The sequence below is a fragment of the Macaca thibetana genome, chromosome X (genome assembly GCF_024542745.1).
Source record: "Macaca thibetana thibetana isolate TM-01 chromosome X, ASM2454274v1, whole genome shotgun sequence".
NCBI lineage: Eukaryota > Metazoa > Chordata > Mammalia > Primates > Cercopithecidae > Macaca > Macaca thibetana.
This window is the reverse complement of record NC_065598.1, coordinates 19,738,065-19,760,515: the sequence shown is the minus strand read 5'-3', so window position 1 is coordinate 19,760,515 and position 22,451 is coordinate 19,738,065. Positions and strand designations below refer to the sequence as shown.

Genomic DNA, 22,451 nt, shown 5'->3' with positions numbered 1-22,451 from the left:
TGGCTTTCTCACCACACTCAAACCCTACTCCCGGCACACGTTTGGGCGTGTCAGGAACACGTTCATCAGTAATTTTTTTTGTGCCACAAAGGGACTGTTAGCCAGCTTTGGCCAAGAGTAAAGGTTCCCATTCCTGAGAGTTTCAGCTTCACATTAAAAAAAATTAGGTATAATTAAGAGACCATAAAATTCACCCGCTTAAAATGTACGATTCAATAGTTTTTAGTATACTTAGTTATGCACTCACCATAATCCTAGAACATTTTCATCCAGAAAAGAAAACCTGTACCCATTATTCAGCTTCATTTTTAATCGTGTGTATCTCCCCCCCAGGGGTGGTAATAAAACGTTCAGGCTCGTCACCTTCCAACAAGAAAAACGTGCAGCCTGGGGCTCCATGGGAACGGGTTATCACTTGGCAGGCCTGGGTAAACAGGAGGCTTGAGCTGGCCCTGCCAAGATGTCTTCTTCAATGTTTTTGAAAAGATAGTAAATGTGCATGGCAGTGGTAAAAGTGCCTACTTGGGAGGCAACACGTTTAGCAGTTTCTTGTGTGTCTTCTCGGAGAGAGCCTCCCCACAGAGGTTTTTTGTTTTGTTTTGCTTTTGAGACAAGGTCTCTGTTGCCCAGGCTGGAGTGCAGTGGCGTGATCATGGCTCACTGCAGCCTCAACCTCCCAGGCTCAAGCGATCCTCCCGCCTCAGCCTCCCGAGTAGCTGGGACCACAGAAGCGTCGCCATGCCCAGCTAATTTTTAAATTTTTTTTGTAGAGACAGGGGTCTCGAACTCTTTAGCTCAATCCGCCCGCATCAGCCTCCCAAAGTGTTGGGATTACAGGCGTGAGCCACCACGCCCGGCCTCATGGAGGTTTCAGTCAGCATTATTTACGCCTCAGAAGAGGAAACAAATTGGCTGCGGAGTGGGGTGTGGTTGAAAGGCCTAGGTCGGCCTACGGCGCGTGCAGCTGCCTTTTCGTTGAAGGTCGACTCCAGTAACCTGCTGCTGTCCCTCTCTGGGTGACCGCACGCTGAGGGTGGGGCGTCACTAAACACTGATTACCCGTGCGCCTCGAAAACTGGAACCTAACTGTGCTTGGAGGGCGGGTCCTCCGGCGTCTGCACGGGTGGCACTGGCCCAACTGGCACCCACCTGTGGGCCTAGCCAGAAATTGTTTCCAAGGCTGCATTGCTGAGTTTGCATGCAGACACCCAGTGTGTGTAAACGTGTGCGTACTGAGCATGTATGTGCGCGTTGTGTGCTCTGTGTTCACACATTGTGTTAGGATGTGTGCACGGTGAGAAACTGCACCCCACATCTATACATGCTTTGAGTGTATCTGCACTGTGTGAGAAGCTGCATTTATGCTGAGTGTGCACGTTGTGTGTGCATGTTGCATGTAAGCATCGTATGAAGAATTGTGTGCGTACGCACGCCTTCTGTGTGTGCACTGTGTACAGCAGTGTGTAAGGACGCGTGCACGCCCGTACGCGCTGTGTGAGGACTGTTGTGCACATTCCATGCACACGCTATGCGCGCTCGACGTGTGAGAACCGGTGAGCATATCGCACAAGCACGCCCTGCGTGCGCCGTGCGTGAGAACCGGTGTGCCTTTCGCACGTGCACGCCCTGCGTGCGCCGTGCGTGGAACCGGTGCGCCTATCGCACGTGCACGCCCTGCGTGCGCTCTGCGTGGGAACCGGTGCGCTTATCGCACGTGCCCGCCCTGCGCGCGCGCTGCGTGAGGACGCGTGCGCATGCGGACGCGCGCGGGTTCGGTGCGGCGCGGCGGGCTTGGCAGTGCGCCTGTGCGGCAGGCGCATCCCGATGGAGCGCGGCGGCGGCTTCGGGACGGGATCCCGGCCTGAGGGGACTGCGCGGGGAACCTCTCTCCCAGGGAAGATCGCAGAACCGGGAGCGGTGCGGACCTCTCAACCCAACTACAGGCCTCAAGGTATCCTCCCCAGAGTGTGGCGGGCGCCCGAGGGCTTCGGGTTCCTGTGGGGGGGGGGGGGGGCGGGCCCGACGGCCCAGGGCAACGGTCCTCGAGCGTGGGGGGAAGGGGCATGGCGCAGAGCTGAGATAAATGCCCTTTCACCGGCCCGGGATCGTCTGGACGTGCATCCAAGGGCCGCACCCCTCTCTGTGCGAGTGGCGGGGTTCTTTCTTGGGGCGACCTGGGTGAGTGGGTACACATGGGGGGTGGCTTAGGGTGGGCGGCAGGTGTATTTGGGATGGAGGTGCCTGAGGGGGGGCTGGGGGTCCAGTCCTCGTCCTCGAGGAGCAGTCGGCATGGGGGTCGTTAGGGTAAACCGAGCGGGCTTCTGGGGTTGCCCCGGCCTCCGCGCGCGCCCTGCGTTCTGGGAAACGCGCGCGAGCGCCGCTGCAGCCCCCGGGGAAGGTGGCCCAGCTTCGCGCCTCTTGGCGTTCCCAGGGGGCAAAATCGGCGTGTCACCCGTTGGCAGAAGCAGATTAGCCTGGGCGGCCAGGCGTCTGCCCAGGACCGGGTGCTCCTCCCGCCCGGATGCGCTCCCTGTGGTCTCGGGTATGCTGCTCAGGTGACCCGGCCGCGGCCCCCTCTCGAGGCAGCGGGGCAAACAAGGTTCTCAGTCCTCCAGGCTGCAGATGTTGGAAGCCATGGAGGGCTGGTCCCTGGCTGCCCAGAAGCCAGCGAGGCAGTGGGGGAGACTGTGAGGACATTTGACAGGATTTTAGATAAGCGGGTCTGATGCTAACGTTCTGTAAAGTGGTTGCAGGTAGTGCGGGGGTGTAAGCAGCATGGAAACCGATTTCATGCTGTTTTTCCTGACAACATCTTTTTTCTTTATTTTTAGTTAATAATGCAGGCTATTTTTAAAACATTTTTTACTGCAGTCTAACATGCATTAAAAAAACCGCACAAAACTTTGATTCGATGAATTATCACATAGTGAAGATGGGAGTATTTTATATATGATAGGCCAAGAAAAGGAAAGAAATCAAAAGAAATGTTCTTAAAATATGCTTTTTCACGGGGCTGTGGGGGCGAGGGGTATTTTCTGATTGGGCCTTCAGTTGCATCATTCATAGAAGGAGGAGATAGCTTAAATCATTTCCAGTTCGTGTTTTTCATTATGCTTTTTTAAAGGCAGAATTCATTAACTGTCACAGGATAACGTTATAACTACCTTTGAAATGTGTGCTTTTGTTTTTATCCTTTTTGCTTGAAACACTCAAGCTGCATCTGCTAGGGAAGAACCTGGAAACTACCCACCAGAACGACCCTCCCTGGCAGAGGCGACCTTGTATAATAAAACATTGAAAAGGAGAGGTTGTTTCAGTTTGCATTTTTATTTGGTTGAGAGCTTAAATAATAGTTTATTTCAATGTTTTGTTGTACTCATGAGAGGTGGGGAGGGGCGGTACGATTGGGCCTTCATTGTATCTTGGATTTTATTCGAATAAAGGGGAGATATTTTTTTTTTATGGAAACAAAATTAGGGGAAGGGGAGGAGGTACTTTTGCGGGGGAGATTCTTAATAAGTTCTGTTTGGAAACTACTGTAGAATCATTTAATGCACTCTTCTGATATTAAGATTAGCTTAAGACTATCTTCCTTCGTTTGAAATTGGAAATGTAGAAAAACATGTTGTGTGAAGGTTTAAAATGTGAAATAAACACCTATGTGCATTAAGGTTGGTATGGTAAAATTGGAATGTTCAATTTAGGTGCCAGGTGATACCACGATTTGTTCTTTGGGGGAGTTAGCAAGGCCGGGTACTTAAATAAAGTCTCCTTAGAAAAATTATGATTTTGAGGTCTTATAATAATCTGTCCTGGATACTGATCATTCTTGGTTACCCAGGCCCTTAGCATTTGGGACCCATTCCTAATGAGACTTAACCTGCTTTTCTAGAGAGTCAGCCATTATTCCTAAGCTTGGGCTGGGTGCTGTGAAGGCTGCAAGACAGAAGGACCTGAGATGTTTAGGCTGTTCAACAATTTTGTGTTGCACAGTTGGGGGATATGAGTTGGCAAGTGGTTTTCCTGGGAGCTGTTGTAAAAGACAGCAGGGAAATACCGCTGGTGGTTTCGTCTAGCAACAGGTTCTTCCGATATTGAAATCCTGTGCATGTTCCCATTACCCCCCAGTGATGCCTTCTTTCTTTCCTTTTAATTACCTCTGAATAGAAATTACCAAATCTGTTCATTTTAGTGCTTGTCTGATACACATAGTATAACAAATGAGCAAGTGCTTGTTTCAGTCTGCTTAAAAACCTTTAACCAGCAGATAGAATCACCAGATCTCTACCATAACGTCGGACAGCATTACTGTCACACAGATCCTGTGTCCCCCTCAGACTGAAATACTCCCTTCTCCCATTTTTCCTTCAGGAATTCACTTCCTCTAGGTTCTCTCAGTCAGAATTAATGAACTTCCTCCTGTCTGTGCCTGCAGTACCTCCAGCCAAGCACTCTTTCTCTGCCTGTATTATATTAACCTTCATGCTCCTCTAGGCAGATGCTCATTGGGTATCTACTGTATGCCGGACTCTGCTGGCCATTGCTGTTACTAAAGCTGAGTAGATTGAGGTCCAGACTGCCTGGGTATGAATGTCAGCACTCTCTTCTTACTGTGTAATTTTGGGGAAGTTATTTGACATCTGTGAGCTTCAGTTTTCTCCCATTTAAAATGGGCTTTAGAAGCAGTTGTGAAGTATATCACACTTGCTGGATGCAGTGGCTCACCTGTAATCCCAGCATTTTGGGAGGCTGAGGCAGAAGGATCAATTGAGCCTAGGAGTTCAAGACCAGCTGGGGCAACAAAATGAGACCCTATCTCTAGGAAAAAAAAAAAAAAAAAAACAGTTGGGTGTTTACATGAGTAGCCTGTACACATGTACACATGCCTGTAATCCCAGCTACTCAGGAGACTGAGGTGGGAGGATCACTTGAGCCCTGGCGGTTGAGGCTGCAATGAGCCATGATGGCCAATGCACACCAGCCTGGGCAAAAGAGTGAGACTCTTGTTTCACACATACACACACATACAAATAAGGGGGCGGGAGTTGCTGAAGAACAATGCTGGGAGACAGAGTACTGTCTTGAGGATGAAGGAATTAATGTCTGTAAAGCAGGCCTGACACACAAGTGCTCAAGCTGGTGCATTTCCTCTATTGGATCATTAGCTTGAGAGCAAGGCCTGGGTCCAGGTTATGGGTACCTCTCTCAGTGCTGCCTGGTGCAGGAGGTGACTGTATCGTCATCCTACCCCTCCTTAGGGTTTTTGTGTACAGTAGGTCTCTGACCATTGTTTCCCAATCGCATCATGCTGGGAGCAGATACGCTGGGTTGAGTGCTCATAAATCACTGATGAGTTGTATTAAAGAAATGTGTTGGTGGAGAAGTTTGAGATAATGGAACTGTAAAGCATGTTTCCTGAGGCCCATTGAGTTTTCCAGTGCATTCTACAGATACATACTGTTATTTAAATTTTTTTATTTTTTGTTTTAATAGCTTTTGGGGTACAAGTGGTTTTGGGTTACATGGATGAATTGTATAGTGGTGAAATCTCAGTTTATCGTGTCCCAGTCACCTGAGTAGTGTACATTATTTACTGAATTAAACTCCTTTGCCCCTTGTTCCCTAGGAAGGAGGGAATTGCTTTGCCATAAGATGGCATTTCTTCATGTCCTTCCATCTGCATATCTTCATCCCCTGCCCTGGAGCATGAGAATGTAGAGGTACAAACTGGAAGTTCAGGATAACCTCCCTCAGGGGTTCACAGTAGGGTGAGGGGCCGGACACGATGGCTTATGCCTGTAATCACAGCACTTTGATTTTTCTTTTTCTTTCTTTCAAATCCTTTCTTTTCTTTCTTTCTTTTTAAATGAAGTCTCACTCTGTTGTCCAGGCTGGAGTGCAGTGGCGCAGTCTCGGCTCACTGCAACTTCTGCGCCACCGTGCCCAGGATCCCAGCACTTTGGGAGGCCAAGGCAGGTGGATCACTTGAGGTCAGGAGTTTGAGACCAGTCTGGCCAACATGGTGAAACCCTATCTCTACTAAAAATGCAAACATTAGCTGGGCCCAGTGGCACACGCTTATAATCCTAGCTACTTGGGAGGCTGAGGCATGGTATCGCTTGAACCCAGGAAGCGGAGGGTACAGTGAGCTGTCATCGTGCCACTGTACTCCAGCCTGGGTGACAGAGCGGGACTCTGTCTCGAAAGAAAAACAAAATAGGGTGGGGCCCAGAGACAGAGAGTAGATGGTTATTGGAGGCTGGGAAGGGTAGTAGGGGGTGGGAGGGAGGTAGGGATGGTTAATGGGTATAAAAAAATAGAATGAATTAATAAGACCTAGTATTTGATAGCACAACAGGGTAATTATAGTCAATAATAACTTAATTGTACATTTAAAAATAACTAATAGTATGATTGGATTGTTTGTAACACAAAGGATAAATGCTTGAGGGGGATGGCTAACCCATTTTGCATGATGTGATTATTTCACATTGCATGCCTGTACCAAAACATCTCTTGTACCCCGGAAATATATACACCTGCTACCTACTATGTAGCCACAAAAATTAAAAATTGTAAAATAAAAAAGAAAAGTAGGGTGGACCCGAGTAGCAAAGGCGTTGGGTCCCCAAGAAATCGGAGTTCTTCATCCTTTTTCAAAGTTGTGTTTAAAACCATTTTTGAATGCTTTAATCCTAAAATTGTTCAGATCACCGGGCGCGGTGGCTCACACCTGTAATTCCAGCACTTTGGGAGGCTGAGGCAGGTGGATCACGAGGTCGGGAGTTCAAGACCAGGCTGGCCAAGATGGTGAAACCCCGTCTCTACTAAAAATACAAAAATTAGCCAGGTGTGGTGGCAGGCGCCTGTAATCCCAGCTACTCGGGAGGCCGAGGCAGGGACTTGCTTGAACCCGGGAGGCGGAGGTTGCAGTGAGCCAAGATTGCGCCACTGCACTCCAGCCCAGGAGACAGAGTAAGACTCCCATCTAAAAACAAAGCAAAACAAAACAAAAAACCAAAAAGCTTTTCAGATAAGGAAGAACAAGAGAACAAGTTGAGTTTGTGTCTCTAGAGTCTCTGGTAGTGGGAAGGACCACAAACTTCCTACAAAGTTGTATTTGGGTTTATGGCTCCTGGCTTTATTTACTGATAGCAGCATAGGACTTAGACTTAGCAGGACCTTCAGGGCAAACTGCTGAAAGTCTTTGTGATTTCCCTTCTGATATCCTAGCCATGGTGACATAGCTGCTCAGAGTCTGTCATGTCTAACCCTGCTTCTTCTCCAACGTGAAAGGATGTTTTCCTCTCTTTCAGGTGCCCCATCTTCTGCAGTGGCTAGTGTTTTAAAAGAACACTTTGTCTTCTTGTAGTAATTACATTGATTGACTTACAAAACAGGATTCACAAGGTTGATTTGGGCAGGGGAGAGATGGAGATTTCTGGGGGTTGTTGGTAAATATCCTGGTGGGTCTTGTTGAGAGGATTTAATGAGATATATTGGCTGGTGATACAATGATACTGCCTGGTGTTAGGGGGCTGTTCATGTGCTAAGTTGGCTCTGGCAGCAGTTCCAGGATTTGAAAACTTCCCATGGCCCTGCCCTCCGGCCTCTTTTGAAAGGAATTTCACCAGAAGGATGAGGGGGTGGTAGAGGGCAGCCGCCCTTAGGGAGGGAGTATCCACTGTCCACCTCACATCTGAGTTGGCCACATTTAAATGTGGAGTTTACTGTCTTGGCATCTGAGGCTCTGGGACTGACTAGGCCTTGGGATCCCGCCTCATCTGCCTCTGAGGTCAGTCTGAATGCAAGCCCTGATCTGCTTTTCTGTTGGGAAGCATTTGTTTTCTTCTTGCCTAGGAACTTTTTCTGTTTTTAAAAGCCTCGTGATTAGCAGAGTTTGGGTTGTCATTTAAGCGAAAGGAAAACAGGTATGAGTGAGCCACATGCATGCAAAGCATTTGAGGGAACAGCAATCATGCCAAATGCCTGAGATCCTTGGAATGACAGGGTCTGTCCCCAGGGCTCCTAGCTTCTGACCGGTGCTGGGTTCGTTCACCACCTAAAAAGACTTGCTTTTCCTCTCAGTGCCAAATAGGTTGGTGCCTTGCAGCCCCCAGGCAACCCTTTGGAATGTTCCTTGCTCCTTTGTCATCTCACCCTCTTCATCCCTCCCACCCTCTGTGTTTCTGTAATAACAGCTTTATGGCTGGTCGCGGTGGTTCACACCTGTAATCCTAGCACTTCAGGAGGCCGAGGCCCACAGATAGCTTGCACTCAGGAGTTCAAGAGCAGCCTGGACAACTTGGCAAAACACTGTCTCCATAAAAAAATACAAAAAATTAGCTGGGCGTGGTGGCACATACCTATAGTCTCAACTGCTTTGGGGCTGAGGTGGGAAGATTGCTTGAGCCCATGAGGTCGAGGCTGCAGTGAGCTGAGATTATGCCACTTCACTCCAGCCTGGGTGACAAAGTGAGAGCCTGACTCAAAAATAAAAATAAACAGCTTTATCATCTCTATAAAATTCATATGCCATATATTCTACCCATATAAAATGCACAAATCAATGGTTTTTAGTATATTCACAGAGTTGTACAGCCATCACCACAATCAATTTTAGAACATGTTCACCATCCCACAAAGAATCCCCATATTCATTAACATTCTTCATTCCCCCTGGCCTCACAACCACCGATCTGTCTATATAGTGACCTCGAGACTTCTGCCGGGACAGTCTTCAGCCTTTGGTGCAGACGCGCGTTGCAATTGCCTAGAAGTCTGTGGGTGGGTCTTCATGCATTAGAGGTTTAGAAACCAGTATTCTGCATACTCTGTCCTTCAGGTCCAAGACGCGCTTTTACCCTGAAGCCTTGCCTTTTCACCTCCTGTGCATTCCCACTCCGCAGGGCCTGCAAAGCACTCAGAACCTGAATGTAACATACATAGCAGTCTGCAGTTATAATATACTGCACATGTTCATTTTAGCTTCCCAGACAGTAATGGCCGCTAATTGTTGAGCACTTGTGTGCCAAGTATCAGTATAAGCACTTATACATTATTTTACTTTCATCCTCACAATCACTTTATATTCTTTTTGTCATTTCAGAGACGTTTCAGTTATCTATTATTGTGTAACAAACCACTCAAAAACTTATTTCTCATAGTTCTGGGGGTTACCTTGGCTCACTGGAGAAGTTCTGCTGCTCCATTTGGGGTCACCTGGAGTGACTCATGCTGGTACAGTCTACTGGTCTGCTGGGAGCTCAGTTGGACTTGAAATGTCCAAGATGGTCTCTCATTGTCCAGGTACCTAATCACAGGGAGTCTGTCCTGGGCTTTCTAACAGTGTGGCTGCTGTGCTTTGAATGAGGAAGCAGAAGTTGCCAGTTCTCTTAAGGCCTGCATTTAGAAGTCCCAGAATGTCATTTTTGCTGTGTTCAGTGGTCAAAGCTAGTCCCAAGGCCAGCCTAGATTCAAGGGGAGAGGAAATAGACTCCACCTCTTGATGTGAGGACAGCATGCACCTACTGGGAAAGGAGAAATTGTTAGTGGCCCTTTTGGAGAATATCTTCTGTAATAGGTAAGTACAGTCGTTCCTTGGTATCCGTTGGGGATTGGTTCCAGCACCTTTCCAGGACACCAAAAATCAAGGATACCCAAGTCCCTGATATAAAATGGTATAGTATTTGCATGTAACCTATGCACATCCTCCCTTTTACTTTTTTTTTTTTTTTTTTTGAGACAGAGTCTCACTTTGTCACCCAGGCTGGAGTACAGTGACACGATCTCAGCTCACTGCAGCCTTGACCTCCCAGGTTCAAGCAACCCTCCCACCTCAGCCCCTCCAAGGAGCTGGGACTGTAGGCATACACCGCTATGTATGGCTCATTTTTGTTTTGGTTTTGGTTTTTTTGAGACAGAGTCTCGCTCTTGTCACCCAGGCTGGAGTGCAGTGGCATGATCTCTGCTCTCTGCAACCTCTTGCTTCCTGGGTTCAAGCGATTCTCCTGCTTCAGCCTCCCAAGTAGCTAGGACTACAGGCACACACTACCACACTTGGCTAATTTTTTTGTATTTTTAGTAGAGATCGGGTTTCACCATGTTGGCCAGGCTGGTCTTGAACTCCTGACCTCAAGTGATCTGCCCACCTTGGCCTCCCAAAGTGCTGGGATTACAGGCGTGAACCACCGCGCCCCTCCCTCCCTTACACTTTAAATCATCTCAGGGTTACTGATAATACCTAATAAATGTAAATGCTATGTAAATAGTTGCTATACTGTGTTGTTTTGGGAATAATGACCAAAAAAAAAAAAAAAAGTCTGTACATGTTCAGTTCAGGTGCAACCATCCATTTTATTTTATCTGAATATTTCTTTCTTTCTTTTTTCTTTTTAAGATGGAGTCTCACTCTGTTGCCCAGGCTGGAGTGCAGTGGCACAATCTCGGCTCACCGCAACCCGCTGCCTCCTGGGTTCAAGTGATTCTCCTGCCTTTGCCTCCCGAGTAGCTGAAATTACAGGCGCCTGCCACCACAACCGGCTAATTTTTGTAATTTTAGTAGAGACGGGGTTTCACCATGTTGGCCAGGCTGGTCTCAAACTCCTGACCTCAGGTGATCCACCTCCCAAAGTGCTGGGATTACAGGCATGAGCCACCACGCCCAGCCTTAATCTGAATATTTTTAGTCTGTGGTTGGTTGAATCCTTGGATATGGAACCATTGAATACAGAGGATTGATTATATGTTTTAATTAAGAAAGGTTATGTATTCAGCCAGAGGTGAGAGATTAAAAAAAGAAGAAACGTTAAGATATTTGCCCAAGGGCACACAGTAAGTGGCAAACCAGGCCTCACACCCAAGTGTGTTTGACTTCAGAGCTGAGGAAATTTTTTTTTTTTTTTTTTTTGAGGTGGAGTCTCACTCTGTTGCCCAGGCTGGAGTACAGTGGCATGATCTTGGCTCACTGCAACCTCCGACTCCCGGGTTCAAGCGATTCTTCTGCCTCAGCCTCTTGAGTAGCTGGGACTACAGGTGTGTACCACCATGCCTGGCTAATTTTTGTGTTTTTAGTAAAAATGGGGTTTTACCATGTTGGCCAGGCTGGTCTCGAACTCCTGGCCTTGTGGTCCACCTGCCTTGGCCTCCTAAAGTGCTGGGATTACAGGCGTGAGCCACCATGACTGGCCCAGAGCTGAGAATTTTTAACTTCCTGTGCCACTGTGCCTCCACGGATGGATAATAAACTCCTTTTGCACGTGAGCTGTGTCTCCCACATCTGCTATACCCCTCTCAGGATCTAGCTCAGTACTGTCTAGCCACATATTACAAAGATCTTGTATGTCTTTTACTTAGTACACAGTTGTTTTTCTCCCCAAAGGCGATGGGGATCTCATTTCTTAGAATTTACAGCAAAAATATTATTAAAATGCTTAGAGGAGGAGAAGTTCCATTTAATGGAATTTCCTAGTTTACGAGGAACGAACCCCCCATCCTCCCTGTGCCCACCATTATTGTTAAGGATCTGAAGATATCCTTAATTGGCTTCCTGCCTTAGGACACTGTGTTGGGTATGCTTGAGGCTCTTGCTGTAACTCCGGTCATTGCTCTAGAAGGACCCTGGAAGATTCTCTGATACTCTAGGCTAGTGTGTCTCAAACTAACTCTGGTAAAGGAGCAGTTTTTTTGTTTGTTTGTTTGTTTTTGTTGTTGTTGTTTTTTTTTTTTTTTTTTTTGGTAAATTTCCAATCTGTTGTTGACCAATACCTTGGTAAAACACAGTAAAGAAAATTATATGAAAGACATGGAAAATACAAGTCCCAATTTTTAAATAGCAGGTTAGGTTAAATATTAGATTTAAAGAGCTCATTAAGTAACAGAATACTCTGTCCAGTTGCTGTAAATGTTTCTAAATGCATGCTCTCAGCGAGGTGCGGTGGCTCAAACCTGTAATCCCAGCACTTTGGGAGGCTAAGGCAGGCAGATGACTTGAGGTCAGGAGTTCAAGACCAGCCTGGGCAATATGGCGAAACCCTGTCTCTACTAAAAATACAAAAATTAGCCGGGTGTGGTGGCGCGTGCCTGTAGTCCCAGCTACTTGGGAAGTGGAGGCACGAGAATCACTTGAACCAGGGAGGCGGAGGTTGCAGTGAGCTGAGATGGTGCCACAGTACTCCAGCCTGGGTGACAGAGTGAGACTCTGTCTCAAAAAAAAAAAAAAAAAAAAGAAGCATGCTCTCAATGTATGCCTTTATTCTTTATTGCAGACTGATAATGAATAATAAAGAGATTGTGCTCCCTCCCCACAGCCCATCAGGGTTAGGCTGCTCAGGGTTTCCTGAAAAAAAAAAACAAAAAACAAAAACCTAAAAAGGAGAGACTGGCACCTGTCCACAGGACACACTTTGAATAGCTCTGCTCTGGACCAGCATTTCCCAAAGGGTATAGTACATAAGAGGGTTTTAGATTACATGTGGACAAACTTATCTTTTTAACTTTAGGTTAATAGTTCTGTTGATTCTTCAATTTATTTTAAAACTACAACTAGTACATCACACTATAGTTTCTGAATATTTTCGGAATGAGTAAAAAGTCAAAAAAATACAGAAACTAAGCAAAAATAAGTCAATTTAAAGAAAAAGACTATCCACTGGGCCTGATGTCTAGGAAAAAAATTTTAAAAAGAAAAAGAGCAAATAATAGAAGTCAGTGGTGGCTAATACAAATAGGATGCTAGCCACATATGTAATCTTAATTTTTCTAGTGGACACATTAAAAAAAAGAAAAACAGGCGAAATTAATATAATACAGCTTATTTAGCCTAGTATATTCCAAAATATTTCAGCATGTAATTAATTAATTAATTGGGGGGGGGCGGGAAACAGAGTCTCTCTGTATCCCCCAGGCTGGAGTGCAGTGGCATGATCTCGGCTCACTGCAACCTCTACCTCCCCGGTTCAAACGGTTCTTATGCCTTAGCCTCCCAAGTAGGTGGGATTATAGGCACGTGACACCATGCCTAGCTAATTTTTGTATTTTTGGTAGAGACAGGGTTTCACCATGTTGGCCAGGCTGGTCTCGAACTCCTGACCTCAAGTGATCCACCTGCCTTGGCCTCCCAAAGTGCTGGGATTACAGGTTTGAGCCACCGCGCCCAGTCCTTCATCCTCTTATATACCAAGTTCTCTACCTCAACCACACTTTGCTTCCTCAAAGTAGGTAAAATTTGGCAAAACAAACAACCCTGGCTTCCCCTGTGTGAAACTAGGTCCTTCACAATCCTCTCTAAGGATGAGCATTCCTTCTCTCTCTGCTCAAAGAACCAGACAGCACATTAGATTTCATCATTTTCCCCACCGCCCTCTGCTCTGGGCTACCCCGAGCTTGCCGCCCTTGCTGTCAGTACTAAACCTCCAAAGTTCATCAGCTCTGTGTGTAGTCCTTTTTTTGGCTTTGTAGAGGCAGGGTTTCGCTCTGTTGCCCAGGTTGGAGTGCAGTGCTGCCATCACAGCTCACTGCAGCCCCAACCTCTCAGGCTCAAGCGATCCTCCCACCTCAGCTCCCAAGTAGCCAGGACCACAGGTGAGTGCCACCATGCCTGGATCATTTTTGAATTTTTTTTTTTTTTTAATAGAGACAGGTCTCATGCTGGGATTACAGCCATGAGCCATCTCACCTAGCCTCAGCATATAATTAATATTAAACATTATTAATGAGATATCTGGCATTCTTTGCATCAAGTCTTTGAAATTCCGTGTGTATTTTACACTTCTAGTGTGTCTCCATTTGGACTGTTTGCGTTTCACGTGCTCAATAGCCAGCTGTGGCTGGTGGCTACTGTATTGGACTGCATTGACCTAGAACATTTCCATCGCGCAGGGAGTTTTGTGGTCTACATTGAGTCTCACGGTGACTAAGTATTCAGTGTGATGACTATGCTGTCAAGTATGGTGTGAAGCACAGTATGTGTGCTGTGGTAGTGAGTCCAGCTTGGATCTCTTCTGCATGGATGTAGAGGAAATGGAAACACACTTTGATGAAATGGGCTCCCCCATATGAGGCAAAGCAGGCCTGGACCCCCAGGCTTTCGAAGGGATAACCTGATTTTGCTTTTCCCAGCCTGGGTGAAGGGAGTGCACCGAGGCTGTGACTAGTGGGTCCTCACACAGATCATTGTCTTGGGGACCTGATAGACTGTGGAAAGGGGATGGACTTGGCTTTATGGGAATTATTAAGCTGTTATCGAGGAAAAGTGCTAAGGTTTGAATGTCCATTCCAAAACTCATGTCAAAATCGACATTGTAATGGCATTAAGAGATGGGACCTTTAAGAAGTGAGTAGGCTATGGGGCTCTGCCCTCATGAATGGATTATTGTTGAAAGTGGGTTCGGTTTGGCCCCCATTTGCCTTCTCTGTGTCGTGGGCTTGCTTGCCCTTCTGCCATGTTTTGATGCAGGAAGAAGGCCCTCGCCAGATGCCAAGCAGATGCTGACACCACCAGCATCCAGAATTGTAAGCCAAGTAAATTTCTGTTTGTTATAAGTTACCCAGTCTGTGGTATTCTGTTATAGCCACTGAAAACAGATTAAGACAGAAAGCATAGTATTGAAAGACATGGAACCATAACTGTGGGAGGAGAGAGCTGTATTAGCCAGCTTAGGAACTCCTGGGTTTGGTGTTGGGGTCGGAGTAAGGAATCCCTGCTGCTGGGTAGGGTCTGCTGAGTTGGGATTCTATGGACTCTGTGAGGTTGGATCTGGTCATCTCCCCTAGCTGGTGTCATGTCTTCCTAGTGCCTTGTCCACAGAAGCCACTTGCTGATTCTGACCAACAGGTACTGATTGACTGGTAGGACAGATGCCCTAACTCTGGGACCCACACTGTTAAACAGGAAAGTTCCAGTGTATATGGGCTGGTTCTACCTCCATCTTTCTAGATTTGATGTGAAAGAGCTACCATTAGTTACAGATGGCTTTAGTGGACTGATTACCCAGCACCTGCTTCAGGGCCTGCAGGATGAGCCCCTTCCCAGACCAGCCTGTCTCCTTCCTAAGCAGTTGGTCTGTCTTCACCATTGGACACTGATACCTTCAGAGTTGACTCTTGGTTTAGCAACTCAACCAGTGTGGTACTCTGGTTGCTATGGTAGATGTATGGGATTAACTTCCTTTTCAGCTCCATTTTTTATCCCGACCCTTGTTTTTCTCTTTCTCTCCTACTTTCTGTATTTATTTCTACTGTATTTTATATAAGCAGTCTTAATCCTTTCTGGAAGGAGGGAGGGAGGACAGGAAATGTCTTTGCAACTGGAGTCTCACCAGGCACCTGCAGCCCTTTATTAAGCAGTGCTCTATGTCCCTGTTTCAGAACAACACCTTAAAATGTGCTGTTAACTTGAAGTAACCATCTGAATCGGAAACTGGGCAAGACCGAATTCTCCTGCTGTGCTTATTCTTAAAGACAGCCCCCCATGGGGTTCCTGTATGTTCTCTTCCTTCAATACCTAGCACATTTTCAGCACTACACTTACCAGAGGGAAAGTGTATTGCTCATGGGGATAGCATCACCTCTTAGCAGGTTTTGCTCTTTTCTACTCTATTAATTGTATTTGTTTAGTTTTCTTGATCACCAGTCAGGGGTGACAGTGGGTAGTGAAATATTGTGACAGCCTTCAGTGGAAGCTCTCCTTGTACCTGGGTAATTTTTTCCCCCAGTGGAGATATGTGTTATGAATAAAATTTAGCATTGATCATTTTCATTAGCTGGGTAATAAATATTTTTAAGCAGTTGTAGTTATGTCTATAGACCAAAAGCTCTTTTTAAAAAATCACTAATTCTAGGCCGGGCATGGTGGCTCATGCCGGTAATCCCAGCACTTTGGGAGGCCAAGGCGGGTGGATCACCTGAGGTCAGGAGTTCGAGACCAGCCTGGCCAACATGGTGAAACCCCCTCTCTACTAAAAATACAAAAATTAGCCGGGTGTGGTAGTGCATGCCTGTAATCCCAGCTACTCGGGAGGCTGAAGCAGGAGAATCACTTGAACGTGGGAGACGGAGGTTGCAGTGAGCTGAGATTGCGCCACTGTACTCCAGCCTGGGTGACATAGTGAGATTCCATCTCAAAAAAATAATAAATAAAAAATTAAAAATTATGAATTTTAATTGCCATTTTCTTACTGCAAAACATGTTCCTGCTCTCCCTTTTTCCTCTCCTCACCCACCTAGATTTCCACTTCACTTGATTTTACTTTTGTCAGTCACAAATTTTTTTCTGAAGAATAATTGCTGCTGCTTTTTTTTTTTTTTTTGAGACGGAGTCTCGCTCTGTTGCCCAGGCTGGAGTGCAGTGGCTGGATCTCAGCTCACTGCAAGCTTCGCCTCTCGGGTTCACGCCATTCTCCTGCCTCAGCCTCCCGAGTAGCTGGGAGTACAGGCGCACACCACCACGCCCGGCTAATGTTTTGTATTTTTTAGTAGAGACAGGGTTTCACCGTGTTAGCCAGGATGGTCTCGATCTCCTGACCTCGTGATCCGCCTGTCTCAGCCTCCTCCCAAAGTGCTGGGATTATAGGCTTGAGCCACTGTGCCCCGCCTGCTTCTTCTTAATAGTCCATTGAGCTTCACATATCCCTAATCTTCTGGGATGAGATCAACCCTTTTTATAGAAGAACAATTAAGTGAGAAAAATGGACTGTTTCACTATACCTTGTTCAACTTTAATTTCTCTTAGTTGTGTTTTAGTTTCTCTGTTTCAACCGAGGGGCCCAAGGGTTCTCAGTGCCTTTCTACTTGGGAGTGTTGAATGTCCTTTGTGGTACATGGTTTTATCTTTACCGCTTAAAAATCAAAAGGATTATTTACACTTTGGCATGTAAAGATTATATTAGAGCAAACAGCTCTTAATTCAAGCAGAGATAAGACATGTAAGGTACAACACTGTCCAATAGAACTTTCTGTGATGTTGGAAATGTTCTAGGTCTGAACTGTTCCATATGATGGCCACTAGCCACATGTGGCTGTTGAGCGCTGAGGAACTGAGTTTTTAATTGTTTCTAAATTTTAAAAAATTAAATTTCTATCAGCACATATAGTAGTAGCTTATGTATTGGACTGTACAATTAACTAGATGTTGACTAACATCGACAGATTAGGATCAGGAATGAGGAATGAGTTTCAGATTTCAAACAAGTTACTTCAAAGCCATCTATTCTTGGTTTCTCCTGTACAGGCTTTGGTATTTGGCACTTGTCATTCAACCACTCTCAGATGCTGGTAGGCCACCAAGAACAGAACCAGCAGTTAGCTCCTTGACACTGTATCAGGTCTGTAGGACAATGATTGAACTCGTAGACAAGACTTGTTCCTGGCTCTGTGGTGGCCCTGGAGTGCCCACAGTCAGCCAACCCTCTCTGTCCCTGTCTCAACTTTTCAACCTGGCACAACTGAAGAGTAAAAACTGGAGCCAGGGTCTTTGGTTTCACAACTTGATTGGAGAAACCAGATTGACTTAAAAGCCATTACTAAACCATTAGATAAAACCAGTAGCTAGCTATACAGGATTTGGGTGAGCTGTGGGCAGAGCTTTTCCGGCAAAAGGTTGGCAGGGACCTCAACCACACCCTAGGCCAGAGAACCCCATGGCAGGAAGTGAGGTTGGTGGGGGCATTGGATGCCTCTGCTGAGTTAATCATGTTCCTTATTCTCTAGCAAGTACTCGGTAAAATGGGTAAGTCTAAGCTCTTTCATTCTAGCTTGCTCCTTACAAACTGTGTCCTCAGACATTGGCCCCTAGAACTCAGTTGCTTGTCTGTACAATGAGATTGTACACAAGGTGATCTTACTGGTGCATTCCAACTCTGAGATGCTGTGATCCTCCACAGCTGGCCTAGGAAGCAGAGGGAAGTGTATAGCTGCTATCCACTCTTCTTGTTAGTGGGATCACCAGCCACATAGCTTAGAATGACCCCCCTATTACAGCCAAACCTGAGGGTTTTGCCTCCTTTATCTCTCATGACCGCATCCTCATGGCCAGTGCTTTGGATCAGACTCTGTCATCTAGAGCCTCACCAGTATCAGAAGAACCTTAGGGATCTCTGTCCCTCTGTCCAGGTCACCCTCCCTGTCATGGATCCATCATGTCATTCTCTTGCTTTAATCTCCTCTGACACTTGCCTAGCACTTCTTGAAGAGTGTATTCTAAACTGCTGTTGGAGTTTTCAGGCATGTTGGAATGGGGCTCCCATTTACCCCTCTACCCCCATCTCTCTGGCCTGTGACCACTCCTGCTCAGAATGTTCAGCACACTTTTCACCTGACTGCTAGTGTACGTGCTGTTCTCTTTGCCTGGAATTCTTTTCCTCTCTGCATCTGCCATCTTCATTCCTGTCTACCCTGTTCATCTTTCAGTACCTGGCTCACACCTCACCTCCTCCCTGAAGCCTTCCCCAACCACACACACTTTTGGTGATTTTTTTCCCTTCTTATTCATTTTCCATTACAGAATTGATTATGAAAATGCAGATAAATCATGTGCAAATAAAACTGGGATTGGCACTTGGAAACTAAAGTACACGAATCTTAAGTGCACAGTCTGATGAATTTTTATGTATACAACCATGTGACCCACACCCAGATCAAGATGTTAAATATTTCCAGTACCCAGAAAGCTCCTTCATGCCTCCTCTTAGTCAACACTTCTCTCAAAGGTAACCACTATTCTCACCTCTTTTCACTATAGATTTGCTTCGCTTGTTTTTAAATTGTATTAAAATAGATTCATTTCGGAGATACTTTTTTATTGTGATAAAATATATGTAACATAAAATTTACCATTTTAGCAATTTTTAAGTGTACAGTTCCTTGGCATTAAGTACATTCCTGTTGTGCAGCCACCACCACCATCCATCTCCAGAACTTTTTCATCAAGTATATCCTTTTTTGTGTCTGTTTTTTTTTTTTTTTTTCCCCACTTGACATTCTGTCTGCAAGATTCACCTATGTTATTACGGGTACCAGTGGTTCATTTCTTTTTATTTCTGAGTAGTAGTACTTTGTGTGACTATACCACAATTTGTTTTATCAATTCTCTTGTGGATGGACGTTGTTTTTCTTTTTTTTTCTCCAGTTTTTTATTCTTTTGACTAAAACTGCTGTGAACATTATGCTTATGCAGATACCTTGATGCCCATACATTTCTATTGGGTACATACCTAGAAGTGGAATGGGATCTGAAATGTCACTTCATAGATTCTATATAAAGAGTGTTTGTAACCTCCTGAATCAAAACATAAGTTCCAACTTCTTTTTTTTTTTTTTTTTTGAGACGGAGTTTCGCTCTTGTTGCCCAGGCTGGAGTGCAATGACGCGATCTTGGCTCACTGCAACCTCCGTCTCCTGGGATCAAGCGATTCTCCTGCCTCAGCCTCTCCTGAGTGGTTGGAATTATAGGCATTCACCACCACACCCAGCTAATTTTATATTTTTAGTAGAGACAGGGTTTCTCCATGTTGGTCAGGCTGGTTTTGAACTCCCGAACTCAGGTGATCTGCCCGCCTCAGCCTCCCAAAGTGCTGGGATTACAGACTTGAGCCACCGCGCCCGGTTGTCCTTTCCAGCTTCTGAAGGCTGCCTGCATTCCTTGGCTCATGGCTCCTTCCTCCATCTTCAAAGCCAGCATCATAGCATCTTCCAATCTCTTTCTCTCTTGCCCCTTCCTCTCCCTCCCCCCAGCTCTACTTCCATTGTTACGTCTCTTCTCTCTAACTCACCTACCTCTGTTGTGATTACCTTGGGCCTACTTGGAAAATCCTGGATAATCTCCCCATCTCAAGAGCCTTAACTTGATCACATCTACAAAGGCCTTTTTGTTATATGGGATAGCATATTCACAGGTTCTGGGAACTAGAACAGCGACAGCTTGGGGCCATTCTTTTGCCAGCCACATGGCTGTACCATTTTGCATTCCCACCACAGTGCCTGAGAGTTCTAGTTCCTCCCCATCTTTGTCAGTACTTGATATGGTCAGTCTTTTGAATTGTAGCTATGCTGGTGGAGATGTAGGGGCATGTCCAAGGCTGCCACCCCAGACAGTGCATCCTCCTTTGCTCCAGTGATAGCTTTATTGCAACTTAGAAGCATTATATTATGAATATTTGTTTACATTCCTCTGTCTTGGCCAAACTAAGCACCACTTCATGAGCAGGCTATATAGTAGCTGATTTAATAAATGGTCCTTGGATGTGAAGAACTGACTGAGGGCAGTTTTCAGCAGAGTGGGGAAGCAGAGCTAAAGATATAAACAAAGGCCCATGCTTCCAGTCTCAACTCTGCTCAGCCCCCCTGGATCTGAGGGAGGTAGGATTTCCCTCAAATAAAAATAGGAGTAGAGCAAAGAACCTGACTTCCATCTTCTGCACACTTTTGTCTTTCCCAAGATAGTTAATCTATAAGTGAGTAATGCCCTGGAAGGAAATTTGGGCCTTGACTCCTATGGGTGTTGGTTGGAAATGACTTCATTGTATATGTAAAGGAGAGGAAAATACAGTTCCAGCTGGCTACTGGGGAGTCTGATCTTGGACCCTTTGCAGGGACTCAGGTTTTCCTTTTCCTTGGACTCTGCTCATGTAGCAACATACTGCAGCTTCTTACTTACAGAAGGAAAGACTCCAAGGTAATTAATGTTTTCTTGATCTCAGGGAATGTCATGTGTGTAGACTTAAACCTGCCTTGGAAACTTGAGGTTGGAACGTCTGCAGAAAGTGAAGCCAGAGTAGAGATGAATTTTCAATGCCCCTGGACACAAGATGGTGGGCACAGATGTCTTCGTACTAGAGAAAGAATCTCAGAAGGTGGGATCGGTATTAGACATAAGGCAGACAGGATCATGGCTTCTTTCGGGAGCATCCTGATCCAAGTAAGCACTTTCTGTGTTCTGTTTCATTCCCTAGTTTACTTTGCTGGGCGCACACCTGGTTTCATGAGGGCTGTAAGGTTTCCAGGCCTTGTTCTTATCTTTCTAGGCTGCCGAGGTGTTGGCAGCATTTCTGCAGCTTGGCATTGCTGCGACCTGAGTGAGAAAGAGAGAGAGAGAGTGTGTGTGTGTGTGTGTGTGTGTGTGTAAACTTGCAGTGTGGCAGAGAACTTCCTTGGCCCTCACAAGGTCAACCAAAACCTGGCTGGTTGGTATTTGGATCAAAAGGGAGTCGGTCTTTGAAGAAAACCATGATCTCAGGATAGGAAGTACTGCGACAGGCCTATGCCAGAGTTATCGGTCCCTGTTTAAAAATGTACTGACAGTGAGTGTCACAGCTTTAGTAATTTAGTAAGTACACGTGTGTGGTTCACAGGCTGATCTGAAACAAGCTGTCTGTGCCAGAGTGGGGCACACCTGGGTCTTGAGTAGTGTGGGTGGCACACGCACCATGAGGGTTGGGATAGCCTGAACCAAACTGTGGCCGTGTGTTTATGGAGTGCTGCTGACTTCTTGGACATCCACTTATCTCTGCCTGCTGTGTTTGAGATGTGGAAAATGTCAGGTGGCAGCATTCATGCTGAGAACTGTCCCTCTGGGATTTGTACTCCCTCTTTACTCCCTGCCATCCAGGTCTGGAGGTGATCTCAAGAAAGAATATGGGGTGAGCTCTCCTCTGTAATCAGGTGGGTGTTCACTTTCTCCAGGACAGGCACTGGATCTCTGCTCAACATTCTCTGGGGCTGGAGGGGCACCCTTCTCCTCCTGGGTCAGGAAGCTCTTTATGTTGATACAAATATGTCTCCTCTTGCTACCCACCCTGTGGAGAGACCAGACAACCCCTTGGCATCCTTTTCACAAAACCTCTAAGTCTCCTTAAATGTGGGGACTAAGAGCCTTTCTGTGGCCTACACCACTTCCAGTTGTTTAAACCCTCCTGGTGTAACTTTTTATTTGGAGTTTACTCCTGCGACATTGGTGTCTCCCTTCTCTAACTGTTTGCACAAATCGTCCATAATGTAGCCCTTTCATCTCGGTTAAGAATTTACCACTTAATACCTTAATCTGATCACTTACTGGCTTGGCCACTAACTAGCTATAGGACCCGGCCACAGGTTAGTTTCTTGACCTCTTCTTTATCTGTGAAATGGGAACATATCTGAAGTACTTCATGGGGTTGAAGGAGGATTATGAAGTGATGCATGGAAAGTGTTTGTAGTGCAGTGTCTTGCACAGAGGTAGTACTCTGTGAAGTAGGAGGGGTACTTATTATCATCCATGTAGCCAGTACAAGGACCCAGGCTGGATGTCTGTGGACATAAAAAAGATTTTTTTTGTTATAGTAGACACTTATGTCAATATAGTTATATTAATATATTTATATATGGTCTTTGCCTTCCAGAGAGCTAGTAACCTAGTGAGATAGGTTGTCTCTAACTTATTGTAATCCAAGTTGAGCATTGGTAAGCACCATAAATGAAAA

General features: G+C 45.9%; 1 protein-coding gene across 22 annotated transcripts in view; it reads left to right on the top strand.

Annotated features, from left to right (window-relative positions):
- Nucleotides 1-1,704: 1,704 nt before the first annotated feature.
- Nucleotides 1,705-22,451, top strand: part of MAP7D2 (MAP7 domain containing 2) — a 110,796-nt gene continuing 90,049 nt past the window's right edge. For 18 of the 22 annotated variants that reach the window (XM_050775099.1, XM_050775098.1, XM_050775097.1 and 15 more), the window contains exon 1: nucleotides 1,705-1,951. In XM_050775099.1, coding sequence (XP_050631056.1) covers nucleotides 1,825-1,951 — 127 coding nt within the window. In that variant the 5' untranslated portion in view covers nucleotides 1,705-1,824. Of the gene's footprint in view, nucleotides 1,952-2,048; nucleotides 2,179-22,451 lie in introns of those variants that run through there. The other 4 variants (XM_050775094.1, XM_050775089.1, XM_050775085.1 and 1 more) reach the window with 2 other exon arrangements.